The sequence below is a fragment of the Temnothorax longispinosus genome, chromosome 5 (genome assembly GCF_030848805.1).
Source record: "Temnothorax longispinosus isolate EJ_2023e chromosome 5, Tlon_JGU_v1, whole genome shotgun sequence".
Classification (NCBI taxonomy): domain Eukaryota; kingdom Metazoa; phylum Arthropoda; class Insecta; order Hymenoptera; family Formicidae; genus Temnothorax; species Temnothorax longispinosus.
In genome coordinates, this window is record NC_092362.1 from 1,830,292 (window position 1) to 1,847,501 (window position 17,210).

A 17,210-nucleotide genomic window follows, 5' to 3' on the forward strand; every position below is an offset into this window, starting at 1 on the left:
TGCGACACGTGTAAAAATAGTAATACTTCACGAGAATGTCCATCATGAGAAGTTCGTATTCTTGATAACACGAGTTTCTACATGTGTAGTTTGTTTGAACAATTGTTCGCGGGATTGCACAGTTGTTCGGGATTGATTTTCCGTAAGCCAATCAATAACATGATTCACTAATGGCATTCGAGTTTCGTTGATCTACATGAGTGGCACATTGACGACGACAACTGCCATCGGAAATAAACGTCGGATAATAAATAAATGACTGTTTCGTCGGAGTCTCGACCAATTGGACGTCGCCGCTCGCAAGGAAGAAACCTGTTTTATTTTCGGACGAGTTTGGAGGGCTGGGGCTCCTCGTCTATTTCGAGAAGGCCGCCAACCGCTGGTATTGTGTCTTTAAAGATACCGGTACTTTGCAGTTTTCGCGCGTAATTTTTCAGCCAGCAGATTTTCGTAATCTAAATCGCGCATCAACATTCAGTTCGCGGCGATAAGCAAGGTATAATATTTAAAAATCAGAAGAACAAAAAAACACGTTCCGATATTTACCTTCATTTGCCAAGCGACACAAATATCGTCCGTCAAGAATATTATTACCATCATATTATAATTAAAGGATACTGTTAAATTTGCGAAACAAATTAATGCGTATCCAGAAAAAAGTAGGTTGTAGAAGATGCGGAAAAAGCACGGAAAGTGTGCGGATACGATATGCAAATACGTATATACCCGGATATTTAATTATTGTCGTCGTTGCGCTTTCGCTCTTAACATACCCAGGCGGCATGTTTCAACAAGTCGCGCGTGCCTCCGTCCTGAAGAACGTACCAAAGACGGGAGCTTTACAGACGGCGGGTGAGTCAATCGCGAAACTCTGACACGCCGCGATTACAGTAATTTCCCTCGATCGTTACCACTCTCGGCGTGACACGCGTGTACGCCGTGCATATACGATACGCGGAGTGGCACGTCGCTCGCCCCGTCGATTCCGTGAGTTCGCGGCGCGGTTATGTGGGTGAGCCATGTCGGTATCGCGTGCGCGATTGTGCAATAAACACGAGATAGGAAATGATCGGCTTCCTTCGCGGAAGTGTTAAGTTTTCTTTAAAAACGACGACGATGCTATCGACGGCCACGTGGCCGGTCAATTTAATGCCCATTTCTCTCGAACGTGTAATCGTAAATAATTCTGTTTCAAAGCACATGGCTCTCGCGTAATAAGCTCCGTTCAGGATGATATCTGCAAAACGTTTTCGAACAAGTTATCGTAGGAATTAATGATTGAGATAGATCTGCCTACTCTAGGCGATGGTCCCTTCGACGTGTCGCTTTGTGAACTCCACGCTGCGATTTTATTCGTATTTCGTTACGTGTTTCTACGCGCGCCATAAATAATCTAGCACGATTCTGATAATTTTAACGATGCGATTTAACGATTGTTTGTAATCTTACTTCTTTTGCAGCGACGAAGTCTCAGACTCATGCAGTAACTTTTAGTTTCTAAATTATGACTACTATAAACACACAAAATCTTTTGCTTTCAAGCGATGAGAATAATTCTGGGACGGGATGGTGATAGGTTCCATAAGATTCAGTGTTACTTTCAACATCGGGGTTATCGATTAATCGCTTATCCATGTACGTATCTATGAAATCGGACTAGATCGGGTCTCTTTAAATCTAAATATATACCGGTCAGAGTTGAACGCCCTGGGATTTCCGGTTCTTGGCGTGTGCACTTCGCTTTTCCCCCTTCACGGTCCTTTTTATTTTTCGTACGAGCACTTACGTCTCCTCGTATCCTCTTCTCATACCCACTTTATGGTGCCGGCGCGATCTCGTTCTTTTTTTTTTCACGCGAAACCCAATAGCCCTGTATCCTCTAGGATACTCCAGGACTATTTCCTGCGAGACTGCGCCGGTCGAGCCGGATGGGAAACCGCAAATGTAAAGCCCCATGCATATAGTCCCACTTCCCAGTGGCACCATACGTACATGCAATTCAGCATGTATATTTCGTACGAGAAATAGCGGCTATTGAACTTTTCAGAGATTTAGATATATTCCTTTAAATAATAATAACTCTATTCGCACTTGAGATGATATTTTTACTGGTTATAACTTATTTGAAAGATTATTGACCAGAATACAATAACATTTTTAAAAATAAATTAGATTCAGAAATTCCAAAAGTCAATAAGTTCAATGCTGCGCATTTAATAATTACAATGAATAAAGACGTTTAACAATGACTGTAATTTTGTGCGATTGAGATGGCGATTTCGGAAGTTTGGGAGATTGTTCAGAATATTTTGACGGATTTTCCGGATCAAGTACTTGTCGAGATTCATTTCTTGGGAGGACTCGAATGGGTGCTTCACTCGTCGCAACGTGCCATGCAACGCTAATAAAATATTGCCGAGTCGTACGCACGTGCGTCGTGCACACAGAAGCGAAACGGTTCGTTCGGTGTGGTAAATGCACCACGGTTGGGTAAGAACCCTGGTCTCGTATATGGGGGACGACAGAGGAGAGACAGCTGTGGGGCAGCTGGCAGCGCGTGCCATGAACCTATGGGGTCTCCTTCGAGCGCGGACGCGACGGACGATGATATCCTATATTCCGTCGCACGTAAGTAACGGCAGGTTTCGAACAATGCGATGTTCCTGAGCTTCGTCTATCCTTGGCATCAAAGAAAACGTATGTAGCTGGGCAGCTACGAATTATCGCTGCCTGGTTGCTTACCCCCGTAAGCCCCGTATAATAAAATTCCTTACGACTATCTTAAGACTGTGATTTGTTGGCATAACGCGTACAAGAAGCACCATGAAGACTACTTCACATTGAGTTTCAGAAGAACATAATCGTAACTCGAGTAGGTCGTTACTGATGAGTATCATAAAACTATCTATGAAGGATGATATAGTAAAATTCATGCTAGGCTTCTATTCAGAAGATTATAATTATTAAATAAATTTGCTTGACGAGTCCAACGTTAATGATAAATAATAGTTTTTATATTTTCGTACATAAAAAGAGAGAATTTCTTTCATAATATTAATATTACTAATATACATTAATAACAAGAGCATAAGTTGTACGTAGGAAAATTGCTTTCGCAGAAAAGTTATTCTAATCTAACAAAATTGCAATAACAAGTTAACATTTTTCCGAAGTCATAAACTAATAAATAGACTTTATATAGACTTATGAAAAATATACTACAATTTGTTCAACATTATTTAGTTATATACTTGATATTTAGTTATATACTTGATATTTAAATAATTACAAAAGTATCAATTAACGTAGCGTTAAGAGATTTTTGATATAGTTTTAAAAGAATCATTATACAATGCGGGATGCCGGATATCCTGGCATTCTATAATTCAAGATAACATGCATTTATTTTCTGTATGCGTTGATGCATTGGTTCGTGCAAAGCGTCGAAAAGGTGCGCTTTCCTCCGTGAGTTTTTCACCGGCTTGAAAGAAAAAGGATCAGCGAGTTCAAAGCTTTCGGGGGAGAACGTTTCAGGCTAGCGAACATCTGCCATCGTCTGCAACGATAATAATTCGAACAGCTGATGCTCTTCCGCGGACCACCGCCTCGCCTCGTAGATCCCTCAGAATCGTTTCGCTTTGTTATGCACTTTCTTAGGAGAAATCCTCGCGGAAAAGAAAAGTGTATTTTTTCACTCTAATAAAATAATAAAATTCTTTTAATAACTGATTCCACAATAAATGCTAACATATGTTGTTATTTGTTGAGATGTATTTTTAATATACAAATTATAAGAGGTTCATTTTAAAAATATGTTGATTTAATAAATATATTTCTAGAATTTTGAAAGAGGAATTATTACGAAAATAGAATTCAATTGTAATTATATGTATAAGTGTCAATTTATACGGCTGTGTGTACTCTTCATAAATCTATATATTTGTTCAATGGAATAAATCATAATTGAAAATTTTGAGTAAAAATTCCAATCGAAAAAAATATAAATAGGCTATAATTACGTCAATTATCGTCAAGTTTCGGTGGAGTCTCGAGGAAAATCTATAGAACACACAAACACCTCAGAAAAAAGAAAAGATCGACAACTTGCCCGCGATTATGCAGGGTCCCCGTCGCGCACACGTGTTTCTCGGGACAATCGATCACCCGGCAACAAGTCATTACCCTGCCCATGCCCGCGAGAAGCATCTCACCACCGCGGAACCAGCGTCGCCGAATACACCGCGTGAAAACACCGACCGTACCCGCTTTTTGAATTTCAGCGCTCGTGTTTCCTGGGGCATGGGGCTGCCTGCGTGCGCACGTATCCGTACACGGGAGTGGGAATAAATGTCGGCCAATCGAGAGACTCGATGGCAAACCAACTGGCAAAAGGAAACTGGCGAACTGAAGCGCCATGCAGTAGCCGCGACAACTCAAACGGAAGACTCGGGCATTCGCACGTGGGCCTTCGTCGGCGTCGGTTGCGTTTTGCGCGCGCTCTCGATCGCAAAAAAAAACCGAGCACTGTTCGTAGCGCGTGGTGGACTAACGTACTGGCCGAAAACCACTCTGGATGTAACAAGGTGCCTACAATATTTGCGAGTATTTCTCTAGCGAGCCGAATAGTCATCTTTCCGATAGTGCATCGTGCTTCATACAGATCACGCGGATTCCACACGGGCGGAAGATCCCTCCTAACCTTGGTGTATAGTACTGTTTGTGTATCGTCATTTTGGGATTATCACGGCAGTAGCTGCAGTGCGACAAACGAACGTACACAGTGCGTAAAAAAAACGTAAGTAAACGAATCTTTCAACATTGATCGTTAATGAAAATTCTTAGAAGAAACGCGACTACCGAAAACTGTATTACAAAAATATTTCCATGTAAAATTGGATGTAACCAATCTGAATCGATTTCCTAATTGCCCCCTCAGGAGGTGCGATTAAACTACGGCATACTCCACTTCTCTTCGATCGGTCTATTTTCGATCGGCGTTCAATTCGCTGTTGTTTCTTTTGAAAATAGCACACTTGGCTACAAGATAACTCGTAAAAAAGTCATCATCGGTCTTGCGCGTTAGCACGCGTCATATTTAATGCATAGCTCCGTGTAAAACTGCTCGTCGTGTCCGTTGCATGAATTTTGGAATCGCGTGGCTCGTTAGCATTAATAGCTATCATTAATGTCAATTAATGGTAGTTAATTGCTACCATTAATTATAGGCGTATCGCATTCTCACATCGCGGCTTTATATCATTGTAAAAATATGCAAGATCGATAGTAGATTGATCTTTAATTTCTGAACATAAAAATAAATTGTTTTCTTTGTTCGAATTATATTAAATTATCATTCCCAGTATAATTGATATGAGATACTCCATTTATAAATATATAATTTTATTTAACTTGAATCCCATGGTCGCAAGAGACTTTTTAGTTATTTAACACTGAGAGATCATTGATTAAGAGGCAATAAAAAAGTAGGAAAGAGTTACGCGCGAACAGAGACAAACAAAACTAAAATAATCAATCATTTAAATGAATGACGAGCTAACAATGCGGCTGTGGCCATTGTATGCGGCTACTTAATCCTTGGAAAACATGAAGTATTATCAGTTATGAGGGAAACACTGTCACTGCTCACTCATTCGCCTCTGCTATATCGCGACATTGAAATGCACCGATAAAATTGGATGCATCGCCTGGCGAACGACACTAGCGTGCGCTTCCCTGGATCTCGATACGATCTGTTGTACGATCAGCACGGCACGAAACGGCGGCGTCTCGACTGAATCCGGATTTTGCTGTACGTGGCGTGTGAGATTGCGTGGCGCGCGAATTTCTATGCGCAGGAAATTCTGTTTATCCATCCGCGGAACTACTGCGCGGTGGCGCGTGGCCATCTTGCGCGTTCGTAAAATGGTCTGCTTCTTCTCTCAGCTGTCCCCTCTCAACCCCCGTTCAACGGCCTGGTCGTCGGCGACAAAGGGCGACCGGGCACGTGTTCCCCGATGTTTATTAATAAACCCCGACGGTCGTGCCCGACAATTTTGCCGTGCCAGTACGTCTGGAAACGGACGCAGGTGATAGTGCTTCTGGCTGAAAAACTGCTCAGAATGACACCAATGGTTAACCACACGGATATCCTATTATTCATTGCATATATCCATTTTATGACATTTTGGATACTTAAATAAATTGATGTCGCAATTGACCTTTAGGATTATATAAAAAAAATATATATGATTTAAACTCCAGATTCGAGTTAAGGTAAGGTATTCGAGACAATGTAAAAATTAACGTAAGCTTGTATCTTCAATCACTATAAGTACATGTCGATAATTAAAAATAAGCCAACCATGGTGATATTCTGAAAGCATTTCAATCGGAATCACATCTGCTTTTCTTTTCCATGGAAAGCGCGGCGTGAAGGAAACTTCGCGAGTTTGCATAAGAACCTGGAAGTTATTTACTCGCGAAAGTTTGCTAATACGATTTTTCTGTTCGTCTTATCTGAAGAGGTAACGGGACTGATCTAAGTCTTGTTATGTTAATGTTCGACGTTTTTTCGGAAGTTCGCTAAGTTTTGTGAATTTTATGAAATGTCATAAAAGTTGAATACAGAATCCATTTTGTTATCCATATAATAAATTCCTGTCTTCTGCCGTATCTCTATCGAAATAGTAATGAGAATCAAGGTAACACTGGTTACTTTAATTCTTATTACTCTTTTAGTAAAAACAAAATATCTTGAAGACATGAGTCCCGGAAATTAATATTTCATTGACTGTAAAATAATAAAAATTAATATAAAAATTATATATGTTTAAGTTTTTTTTCCACGTTTTATATAAAAAACCAAACCTCTGTCACAGGAAAATTGTGGAATATATATTAATTTACTGTATTTGTACTGTACAAAACTGTACTATGATAGACGTAAGGTAACAATAATGCGCAGATTTCGAGCACGAATCAAAATTGTTAATCTCTCTAATAGCACGGAACGAGGGTGTTCCTTCTTCTCGGCAGTCTAACATGCAATTAAAACAACGTACTGTTTTCTACTAGTATCTCTGATACAGAAAAATATAAGCCACGCAATTTTCACGCTATCGGCGGATAAGTAGCGCGTAACGCTTCTTCAGACAGCCCGCGAATCGTCGACGTATAAACTTTCAGCAGACGTACAACGCTTATTGTCAATCGTGCTTCAACAAGTGTTCCTGCACGAGATGCAAACAATTTGATAATGACGTTATCGCCTGCGTGGCGAGGCTCGTCACATACAAACGTAAACTTGCTGCGGCAAGTTTTGCAGAAAGACGCGGACACACGCCAATTAAGTAGTTCTCGAAAGAGAGAAATTGTTCCGAAATTTATTTGACAGCTGTATAGCATCATCTATATATATAAAAAGAATCTTGAACGGGTGATATGCAAATTCGTTTTAAAATTAACTAAATTTAAATAAATATGCGTGAAGCAGAATAATTAAAGATAGGATGTTCTATTTTGATCGTAAATATAATTTAAAATTTGATGGAAAGTTATACAAGACATATTACTAACAATAAGTTTAAAGATATCAAAAGTAATTTCTTTTTCTTTTATTATCTTATTGATTGCGATATTTCTATATGTGAAAAGACGCAATGTGGCGATTCTCAGCGATGACACTTAAAACCAGACTTGTTTTTAGGTTAACGCGCTTTTCACTCGCGATTCTGCAATTAACTCGCGTATATCCGACACCTTTTCGCGAAACCTGACGAAAGCCACGCGTCGCACGTGTTTTTCGAAAGACTGGCCTTTGCGACTTTGGCCGAGAGGATATTTTCGCGGCTGCTTTCGTGGAGCACATGGCAATTGGCCAGTGCCGAACCGAATGCACATTGCACACATGCGCTCAATGCGACCGAAAAGACAATGACGTCCCGATGTTATTCGCCGCGATAGGAACTTGTCGCCTAAGTGCGGCGCGTCCGAGAAGTACATTCTTCTCGTGCACCGCGGGGTGTCTGCATAGTCCACGTGTGAGCTATTAAAAACCAGTGCTTCTCAACGAGCGCTCTTTTAAACATTCCGTAAAGTTTTCGTCGCGCAAAGCACATCCTACGATCTAATTCGTCTCAAAACGGATCCTATTGTGTGCGAAATAGCACACGAGTACACGTCGTTCCGGAACAACGCGTTCCGCGGGGCACGGTCAGTAAATACAGCTGGAAATTCGTCGAAATTCTCGTGTCCCGCGATCGTCAAGTATTCCGATTGCCGTCGCGCGCCGTATGCTTCCACCGGCTTACGAGCCAGCCGGCGTACAGGCCATTGTTTCTACCCTCCGCAAGCCGTGCCTCTTATTACCTAAAGGGTTGAAACTGCTTTTACTAACGCCAATACTGGCCGACAGTGCGTTTTCACAGCATGAGCACACAAAGCTCGGAAATATTATGAAAAGTATTTTTTCTCACATCATTCATGCTTGCAGTGAAAAGGGATTTAATTTATAAATTGTGATCTACAAGAGATTTCAAAGATTAAAGATAAAAGTACGCTTTATGTAGGTAAATGTGAGATAATTGATATTATGCTTCGAGCTTTTAATGGCAATGAGATTTCTACAGTTGTGATTTATAGAAACTGTTTTAGCTTACAGAAATTATTATTCAATATACTGTTACTTAAGAAATTAATCGCCTTCGTTTCAAATTATTGCTATTAACACTTCTTATTTCGCGAATTATCTGTATCATGTTATGACAACATTTCAGAGATTGAATATGGTATCATATATGGAAGTTCACTAGACTTAACAACCTTCAATTATTGTTTAATTACTCGTAGAAATGTTTCAAAAGAAAATTGCATGGTATAATCAAGGGGGACATAATTTCGTTTTAGACACGATTGCGTCTGAGATTTCAAAGTTATTTATGATTTTTTACACGGATCGAATTCTTGTTTGAAACATCTTTCATCCAAGTAGTAGTTAAAAAAGAATTTAAGATCGTTAACGCACAAATTATAGAGCGTATTAAACTATATTTTAGGTTGGTTTGTAATGATTTACGAATCTAGATTTTGGATTTTATCGGCATAGTTATGCTTTACGCTGCAATATATTTGGAATATAAATGTTATCACAGAAAGTAGTTTTGATCGTGATTCGCTAAATCGTAGCGCTAAGAAAAATAGTTTTTCGGGCAGCGTTTCGTACGAATTGAGCTAGGACGTCTAGGGCAGAGCGAAAGATGGTGAAGGAGGAGAGGGCGGCGATGGCAATACAACAATATGATTATACGGCGTGCTGCACCGGTTTTCTGCAGCAGCTGCCGTCGTTTTGGGGGATCTCGACCGGGAACCGACGGTCGTTCTGTCGAAGTACCGGTAGGAAAGGGCAGAAGAAGGAGGGATGGGCAAGGAGAACAGGCGGGGGTTAGAGTAGAGAGGCCCCTCTGCCCTCGCCGTAGGGCCCGGCGCGCACAATATGTTCGGGCAAGAAGAAGCGAGAGTGTGTTGAAAACGCCAAGCCGAGTGAGAGGAAAAGGGACGTGACGGGGGAAAAAGGGCCCTTTCTCCCTCTTCTATCGGCGCCGCTGAACGCGTTGCAGAAACTCGAAAGACGAGCCGTACGAAAAATGCCCTACTACCTGGTTCCCTCGACCGTTTCGTTCTCTACCTCTACCTCTACGTGAGGAGCAAAACTGGCTCTCTTTTCAGGTTTCTTTAGAGAAGAGTGCGAGAGAGAGCCTTGGATGGAGGTCAGGGTCCTTCCTCCTTGCCCTTTCTTCTCCGTCCGTATGGCCCTCTTTGTCGCTCGGGGTAAAGCCCTCTCGCTTCTTCGCCGTCCTTGTCGACCCGTCGGATTTTCCCCGAGATGCAGGGGTTCAGTTTCTACGTAAAAGGGAGCTTTTATCTGTTCCCTTTGTGTCCGAAAGAGTCATCGATTCGAGCACGCTAGAGAGGGATGGTAGACGAAAGTAATGTACGCGTCAGATGAAGCTAGAAGACGATTCGTTTTCGTCACCCTTCGGCTCTCGTGCTTGCTCGAACTGCAGGAAGTGGCGAGTGCAGATGTATTCGCGCGCATGTGCGTACCTTGTTGCATCATTGCATTGCAAACGGTATTTTTGAGTGTTTATTTTGTGATGCTGAATATTTTCGTATGATTGATCGTTGATTATCTCGTATTCGGATTTTTAAAAATAGAAATATTGGAAATGTATATTAATTTTTTTGTATATTAAGCATATATATATATATATATACATACACAATAACAATATCATGAATTATATTTCAATAATTTTAATATTTTTATACGTTGTTCGTTGTTTTATCGCTGAAACCATGTCACGATATGATTTACGGAGGGAAAATTCTATTATTCTCGTGCACAGGATTTTACTTTTATAAATCTTTATAAGCAAAATTTCACTATTTAACGAAGTTCTAAACTTCTAATAACATAGCGTAAAAAATTTCATAAAAGTGAAGTTTCTATCTTTCGACATATTAGACAATAAAAATACATTTTACACATTACGCTATAATTTCTACGGAAAATATACACCGAAGAAATTCATCTAATGCTCAAAATTAATTGATTAGATATATATCAACAATTATTAATTATATTTAGTGTCTAAGCGTAATTAGTGTAATTCCATGTCGTTGCGGTAATTGCTTTTTAAAGTTCTGCTTGGCGCCTAAGTAGGGACAATATCTCTTTTTTGTGCAAGAATTTCCGCATCCATTTCACTCAATTATGATTCCCCTTTCACTGAAGCCAACGTGAGTGAGAGCCGCGTATATCTTTATAAATTAGCAAAATAAAATTTTTCAATAGAAAAGTGAATAGCGCTTCGTTCACCGTCGTGAACAATTGCGTCGATACAATATACATACTGACACGTACGTATCAAAACATATACATCATTACAATGTACGCGCTAAGTACGCGTGTCGGTTTGGTTGCACGCTTAAAACCTAATTATCGCAAAACTCGCACAAATGTATGCATCGAGTTTGCATGACGAAGTGCAATGGTTCTTTCACCCTCGTAAGGGTGCAGAGCATTGGATCTTTTCAGAGCTTCTAAACCGCACGCGTGCGCCCCCCTTAATTGGACGCAACTGAATTAGACAGTAACGCGACATACAAATTAATCCTCCCGTAACAAACATACTACTTTGAGAGCACAATGTAGATCAAGCATCATTAAAACGAATGAGAATGTCCGATAATTTATACAGATTTTAAAGAGGCTTAATGCATGACATATGATTATTTTGTCTAAAAAGCATTTAATGTGTATCGAAAATGAAAACATTTCAATAATAAATGAGATTTTTTTCAAATAAATAAATATAAATTTCCTCTTTGCTTTCTTCCAAGGCAAAATAACGAAATTCAAGTATCATTTTTTATAAAATGAGATAAGATTGAGATATTCTGTTATGCCTATTTTACATAAGCGAGATGGAAGAAAAGTAGATGTGCTATATGCAGATTTTACTCATCGTTCTCGTCCAGTATTTAAATCTGAAGTATTCGAGACGAAAATACATACGTATCGATTTCATTCAAAATATTTTGTTCTCTTTAAAACGAGTTTCCCCTGCTGCATAAATGCTTTACGAGATGACATTTTAATTTTATAAAGTTAAAAATAAGTTTGTTCTTAACATATGGCACAAATAAGCTATAAATTTTCTAAAGTTGTGTGAACATTTTATTTTAAAAATGAAATTTTATTGTTTCTTTAGATTCTCGATGTAAAACATACTACCTTAAATTCGCTTATGAATTTTCCTAAAAGAAATATCGATTCTAATTTTATCGAAGAATTTATGTTAAAAAATATTGATTTTGTTAATTACTCTGAATCTCAAATCACAGTATAGAAATACTCCTACATTTCTTAATTTATTATCTCTTTTCTTCATCTTTATAGTTTCTCCGATTTTAATACAGATTTTTTTCTGTTTTCAGAATAGGGAGCGTTCCGTGTCTAAATGCTGCACGGCTTGTGGTGTTATTAACGTTGACCGAGGTACCAAAGAACGTGTCAAGATTGAGCAAGTCGTTGTTCCGTCTGGCGGTGATCTCGCCAAAATTTGGAGGATGCTGATGCCGGGTGCCGCGGGTCTCGGTGTGGGCGCCGTGGGTGCTGTAGGTACCGTGAGTGCCCCAGGACCCGACGAATTGGTACAAGGATTGGGGGCCCTCGCCGGTACTACGCCGCAGCAAAAGGACACGACATGGACGAAGCTGTTCGTCGGTGGCTTGCCCTATCATACCACCGATAAAAGTCTCAGGGAACACTTCAACGTTTACGGGGATATCGAGGAAGCGGTCGTCATCACGGACAGACAGACTGGCAAAAGCAGGGGCTATGGCTTCGTAAGTAATTACGTATTAATATATTTGCATATATTCGATTTTTAATGCGATATTTGATATAAATCGAAGTCATATAAATTTGTTCTCCGTTTCGCAGCTGTTGTAGTTTTTGTCGACCTAATGGCAAAAAATACCTATCAGTCAGTCGATACGATTAGCTATTATATTCAACCGGGTTGACTATGATAACTTTATTAACGAGACCACATCAATCTGTTTTTACATATGCACATAAGCTTAGCCTTTCCGCTCGAGATAATGCCCTTTTTTTTGCATCTACGTCGTATAAGTCTTCATATCTGTTTCTTTGTATCGCGTGTATTTATAAGTATGCTGATAATATGAAAATAAATTTCGTTGTACTTTCTTAATATTGTTCCTGGACAAATTAACAGTGAGATATAGTTAATTTTTGTAGTTCTTTAATTTGCTAATTTTGAAGATGTATTAGATAGAAACATTAAACCAATCAAATATACATGATAACTAATTTAAAAAATATTTATTAAAAAATACTTTATCAGCAGTAAGGTTTTTATAAGTCGAGATATCTTCCAAAGAACTCAATAGTTTTCTAATAAAAAAATTTTGAAAGTCTTTTTATACCTTCTTGAAAAGAATTTTTGGTGCACTAATATATTTTTATTAAAGTTTTAGGGCACATGTCGTTATTTTCGTAATGATGAATTTGTTTTTAGCCTATCCATGGCAAAAAATGGTACTCATTTGAAATTAAGTTAGAATGAATACAATAAAAGATCTCAAGATTCTCCTTCCTTCCCTTCGAGTTTTGTTACAATTTGAAATTCATCGTATCTCATCTTTGTTTACGAGAAACTTGATAATAATGTGTTGTGCAATACTTCGCTACCTCTGCTACTTTCTCATATTTATAACTAATCTTTACTGCACTCTCTCTAAGAAAAGAATTTGACCTGTTAGGTAATTGTGTATTAAGTAAGAATGATGAGGACAATAGTCGTTTTGCTTTTCAAGATATTCGTCGAATAGAAAATGAAAGTCTCATTTACGAATTTCAACCATTAAAAGATCTAGTGATTTATAGAGTACGTGAGGAATACATATCCGGGCTTATTCTCAATTAATGGAAAGCTGAATTTAACCTATGCGTAGGTAATTATGGGAGATAGACCGGCGGCGGAGAGGGCATGCAAAGATCCTAACCCTATTATCGACGGTCGCAAAGCAAATGTAAACTTGGCCATTCTCGGAGCTAAGCCCAGGGGTAACTTGCAAACGAGTAAGTATATTCTATTTTATGTTTTATTTACGAGACTAGTAGAACATTTGCCAATTAATTTCTTGTTATGGTATGCAAAATTTATCTTCTGATGTATCACATCAATTTACTTTCAAGATTGCTAGACCGATTCTTATATACGAACACGATAAGCTACTATTATGAATGAATTATTTTGTTTGATGAAAAGGTACTTATACTAATTTGCCTTCCACTTCACTTATTCTCAATGGCCTTTAAATTATATGGAAATAAAGTTAATTATGCAAAACGGATTTAATACCATCTTAATCAGTATTGATTTTGTCATGAAATTCACGAATATTAACAAGACATTCGAATTTAATTTTTAGTCGTATTCGTATGAAGTTTCGTTAAATTATTCAAACCTTAATTTTGGATAACATGGATTAAATCATTATACCTATGCGTTTTTAGCCGGTTAAGAATCGCGATCACATCTTCTATCTATAGGAACAACATCGTATTTGAATTTCGTATTTTTGATATTTGCGTGTTACAGTCACGAGTTTTACGCTGTTGATACATTGCCAGCTCTGCAACTTCGTTCGTTGCAATACGCGCATCTTGGACACACATGTAGGATAAGAAATCTGTCGCATTATTTAGTAATCGTATACGTCTAAGTTTGAAGAAACATTTATCAACGCAATTTATTTTTGACGTTAATTGCGACAGATAGAAAATATTGTTATTGTAGCATTTGAAATGGCACACTCTTCAAAGTTTCATCCAAGAAATAATCACGAGAAACACAATAATGATTTTATATACAAGTAAACTATACAACGTATATAGATGTGAAACGAAAAGCACGAATGACGATCAGCCAAGTAGTGAAGTGTCCCCTGAGTCATTCTCTCGAACTCTCTTGGTGGCTTTGAGCCAGCATAGCTTGGCGCTTCGAGACCTAAGTCTAAATTTGCGTTAACCCGAGTACCGGTCTTGTCCGGCTTTCTTTTTTTCTGATACAAGAATTATCTCCAGTTTAATGCTGAGTGAGAATCTCGTTTTAAAGTCAAGTTTTAGCTGCCAGTATACGTTATAATGTTTGCAATTGCTTTTGATGACGTAAATTACTTTCTATATCCACTTCTATTTTTATCTCATTTTTAGACAAAAGTTTTACTAACACTTAACGTCACTCAATAAAAACAAGAATAGAAGATGTCGTGGCTGTTTATAATTTCTTGGTGGAAACTTTTCAAGTTTGTTCGCTTTAAAGATTAAAATATTTTTTAACATATCTAATTTTTGAATGTTCTGGACAGAGCTTCAAATATTCTATCAAAAAGTATTTTGACTCGAGTCGATTTTGATTAGAAAATTACTCATTTTTGTATAACAAAAACGTAAAGTTGATTATTCTATATCTTCTGCTCTTATTTTTTTAGAATTATCTATGTATAAATATAACAGGATTGTATTTGGTACGTAAAATTCTAAAAAGGGGAAAGATAAAACTTTGTCAATTATATTGAATTTCTGAAAATAAACTATACTATAAAATATATTATAAAATATACTATAATAAAATATACTAGAAAAGTTATATTGCGCCATGTTACAACAGGAAGGGCGAAACATATTCTTGATAGGACGGGAATCGTGATATATATTCGGTTACTATTGGCCATTTCAAGTTTATTACACGCCATAATGTACTCTCAGATAGCGAGCATGCCATTGAAGCATCAGTACGTGGATTCGTGCGCATGTTTCACGTACATCAATGTGTCTGCTTCTATTTATTTCTATTCGACGGTGCTACACCGTCAAATAGCATAGGACATAACAATTATCGAATAATCATTATCAGAAATTTTTGGTAAACAAAATAATGTCAAAAAACATGAAAATGTTTGCGAATCGATTGCGAGTCTTTAAAATCGAATGATTTATTCAGTCATCAACGTGGAAAGCATAGATTTCTAATTTATGACGACTCAAGCGAATTTTTGTTTGCTGGATTATCTCTTCGAGATTGAGAGATATTACGCCAGCTATTTTTGTAATGATAATTTCATCCCGTATTGATCCGGCAGAATTTAAACAGATACTAGTTTTATATTGATTATACCAATGAATGAAACATGACATTACTATTGTAAGATTTGACACATGACATAGATTTCTGACTAAAAAGATGAATTATTTTTACTATTCTTATTAACTGTGTGAAATAATATGATGAAATCCTATAGGATCCTGGATCATAAATGCTACGAATGATTAAGCTTACAATGTAATAGAAAAATTTCTCTCGAAAAAGGTAGACGTTTCATTGTACGATACAAAAACAAAATTTTTAAGATTTTCTTAACACTTAGCAAAAGAATGTTTAAGTGTATTAAGCGATTCAATTATAATAATAAAGAAATATAGAATTAGGTATTAAAAACTGAGATTCACCGATTATGTTTGTGATTCTAGCATTCCCGTTCGCTGCAGGCATCCGGGCTGGTTATCCAACAGTGCTTCCCGGACAATACGGGTGAGTCTACATTTATGTGCTTTGTCGACGGATATTAAGAACTTAAATGTCGTAACTGTAGCTAGATCAAAGTAGCCTAAGTCAGGAATCCTCGTGATCGTTTATAATCGATGGCTACCGAATTTATTCGCTGCAAGTCAATGAAATCGTTTTCGCGCGCGATTTTTCTTTCAATTATCACGTAGGCAAGTTAAATTGCAAAATAATCGATCATTTTCGCAGCGATTATGTAAATTTGCTGATCGATATCTTGTAAATGGAATCGAGAATTTTTCGGGCTTTGCGAATTATCGATGAGAATAAAATTTTTGAAATCCATCCTTGCAGCGAACACACGAGTCGTTTAGTTTTGCGCAAGAATTTCTCGGGAATATCGATACGACGGTAATTAATAGTCGGTAATGCAATGTTTAAGAGCCAACAAGCCATTCGCTTAACGGAGCCGCACGGTCGAGTAATTTTACGAGCTTTTTTTTTAAGACACCATATATATGACGTTTCAGCATCCTGACGCGCGCGCGTAAGGAGACGGGCAGAGAGTTCTCTTTCCGAGATCCTTGAGACGGCCAAGGGCCATTCTAAGGACCCCATATTAACGCGAAAGAGAGACAAAGACATGAAAAAGAAAGAGAGAAAAAAAGGGCAAATGTATTAGCGATCGGTGAAAGAGCGAGAGAGAGAGAGAAAGGGAATGAGAGAGAAAGCGGCACACGCACACGTATCAGAAATCTACACGTATGAGTACCTACGAATTTCTTTCCATGAAGTACATAGCGAAGATCTTCCGGGGATCGGCCTGTTCTTCTTCTCCTAACGTACTTTTTTGACTGTGGTTTTTTTTCTTGTTTCTTATTTCTTAGTGAAACTGACGTGAAGTGATGATAATGATTGCGGTTGCTGAGAGATTTGCGATTGTTTGTTATTTGGTGTTAGTTTTTTTTAATATTATATCTTTACACTCTTCACACTTTTTTTTCTTAATAAGCATAATAATAATAATGATAATCGTAGCAATAATAATTGCAG

The 17,210-nt window shown here is 38.0% G+C and overlaps 1 protein-coding gene across 3 annotated transcripts in view; it reads left to right on the top strand.

Annotated features, from left to right (window-relative positions):
• Window positions 1-2,265: 2,265 nt before the first annotated feature.
• The window catches only part of LOC139812575 (RNA-binding protein 38), a 31,909-nt gene continuing 16,964 nt past the window's right edge, over window positions 2,266-17,210 (top strand). The window contains exons 1-5 of one of the 3 annotated variants that reach the window (XM_071777471.1): window positions 2,266-2,628; window positions 4,281-4,795; window positions 12,003-12,408; window positions 13,543-13,669; window positions 16,124-16,184. In XM_071777471.1, the coding sequence (XP_071633572.1) occupies window positions 2,476-2,628; window positions 4,281-4,795; window positions 12,003-12,408; window positions 13,543-13,669; window positions 16,124-16,184 (1,262 nt within the window). In that variant the 5' untranslated portion in view covers window positions 2,266-2,475. Of the gene's footprint in view, window positions 2,629-4,280; window positions 4,796-11,997; window positions 12,409-13,542; window positions 13,670-16,123; window positions 16,185-17,210 lie in introns of those variants that run through there. The other 2 variants (XM_071777472.1, XM_071777473.1) reach the window with 2 other exon arrangements.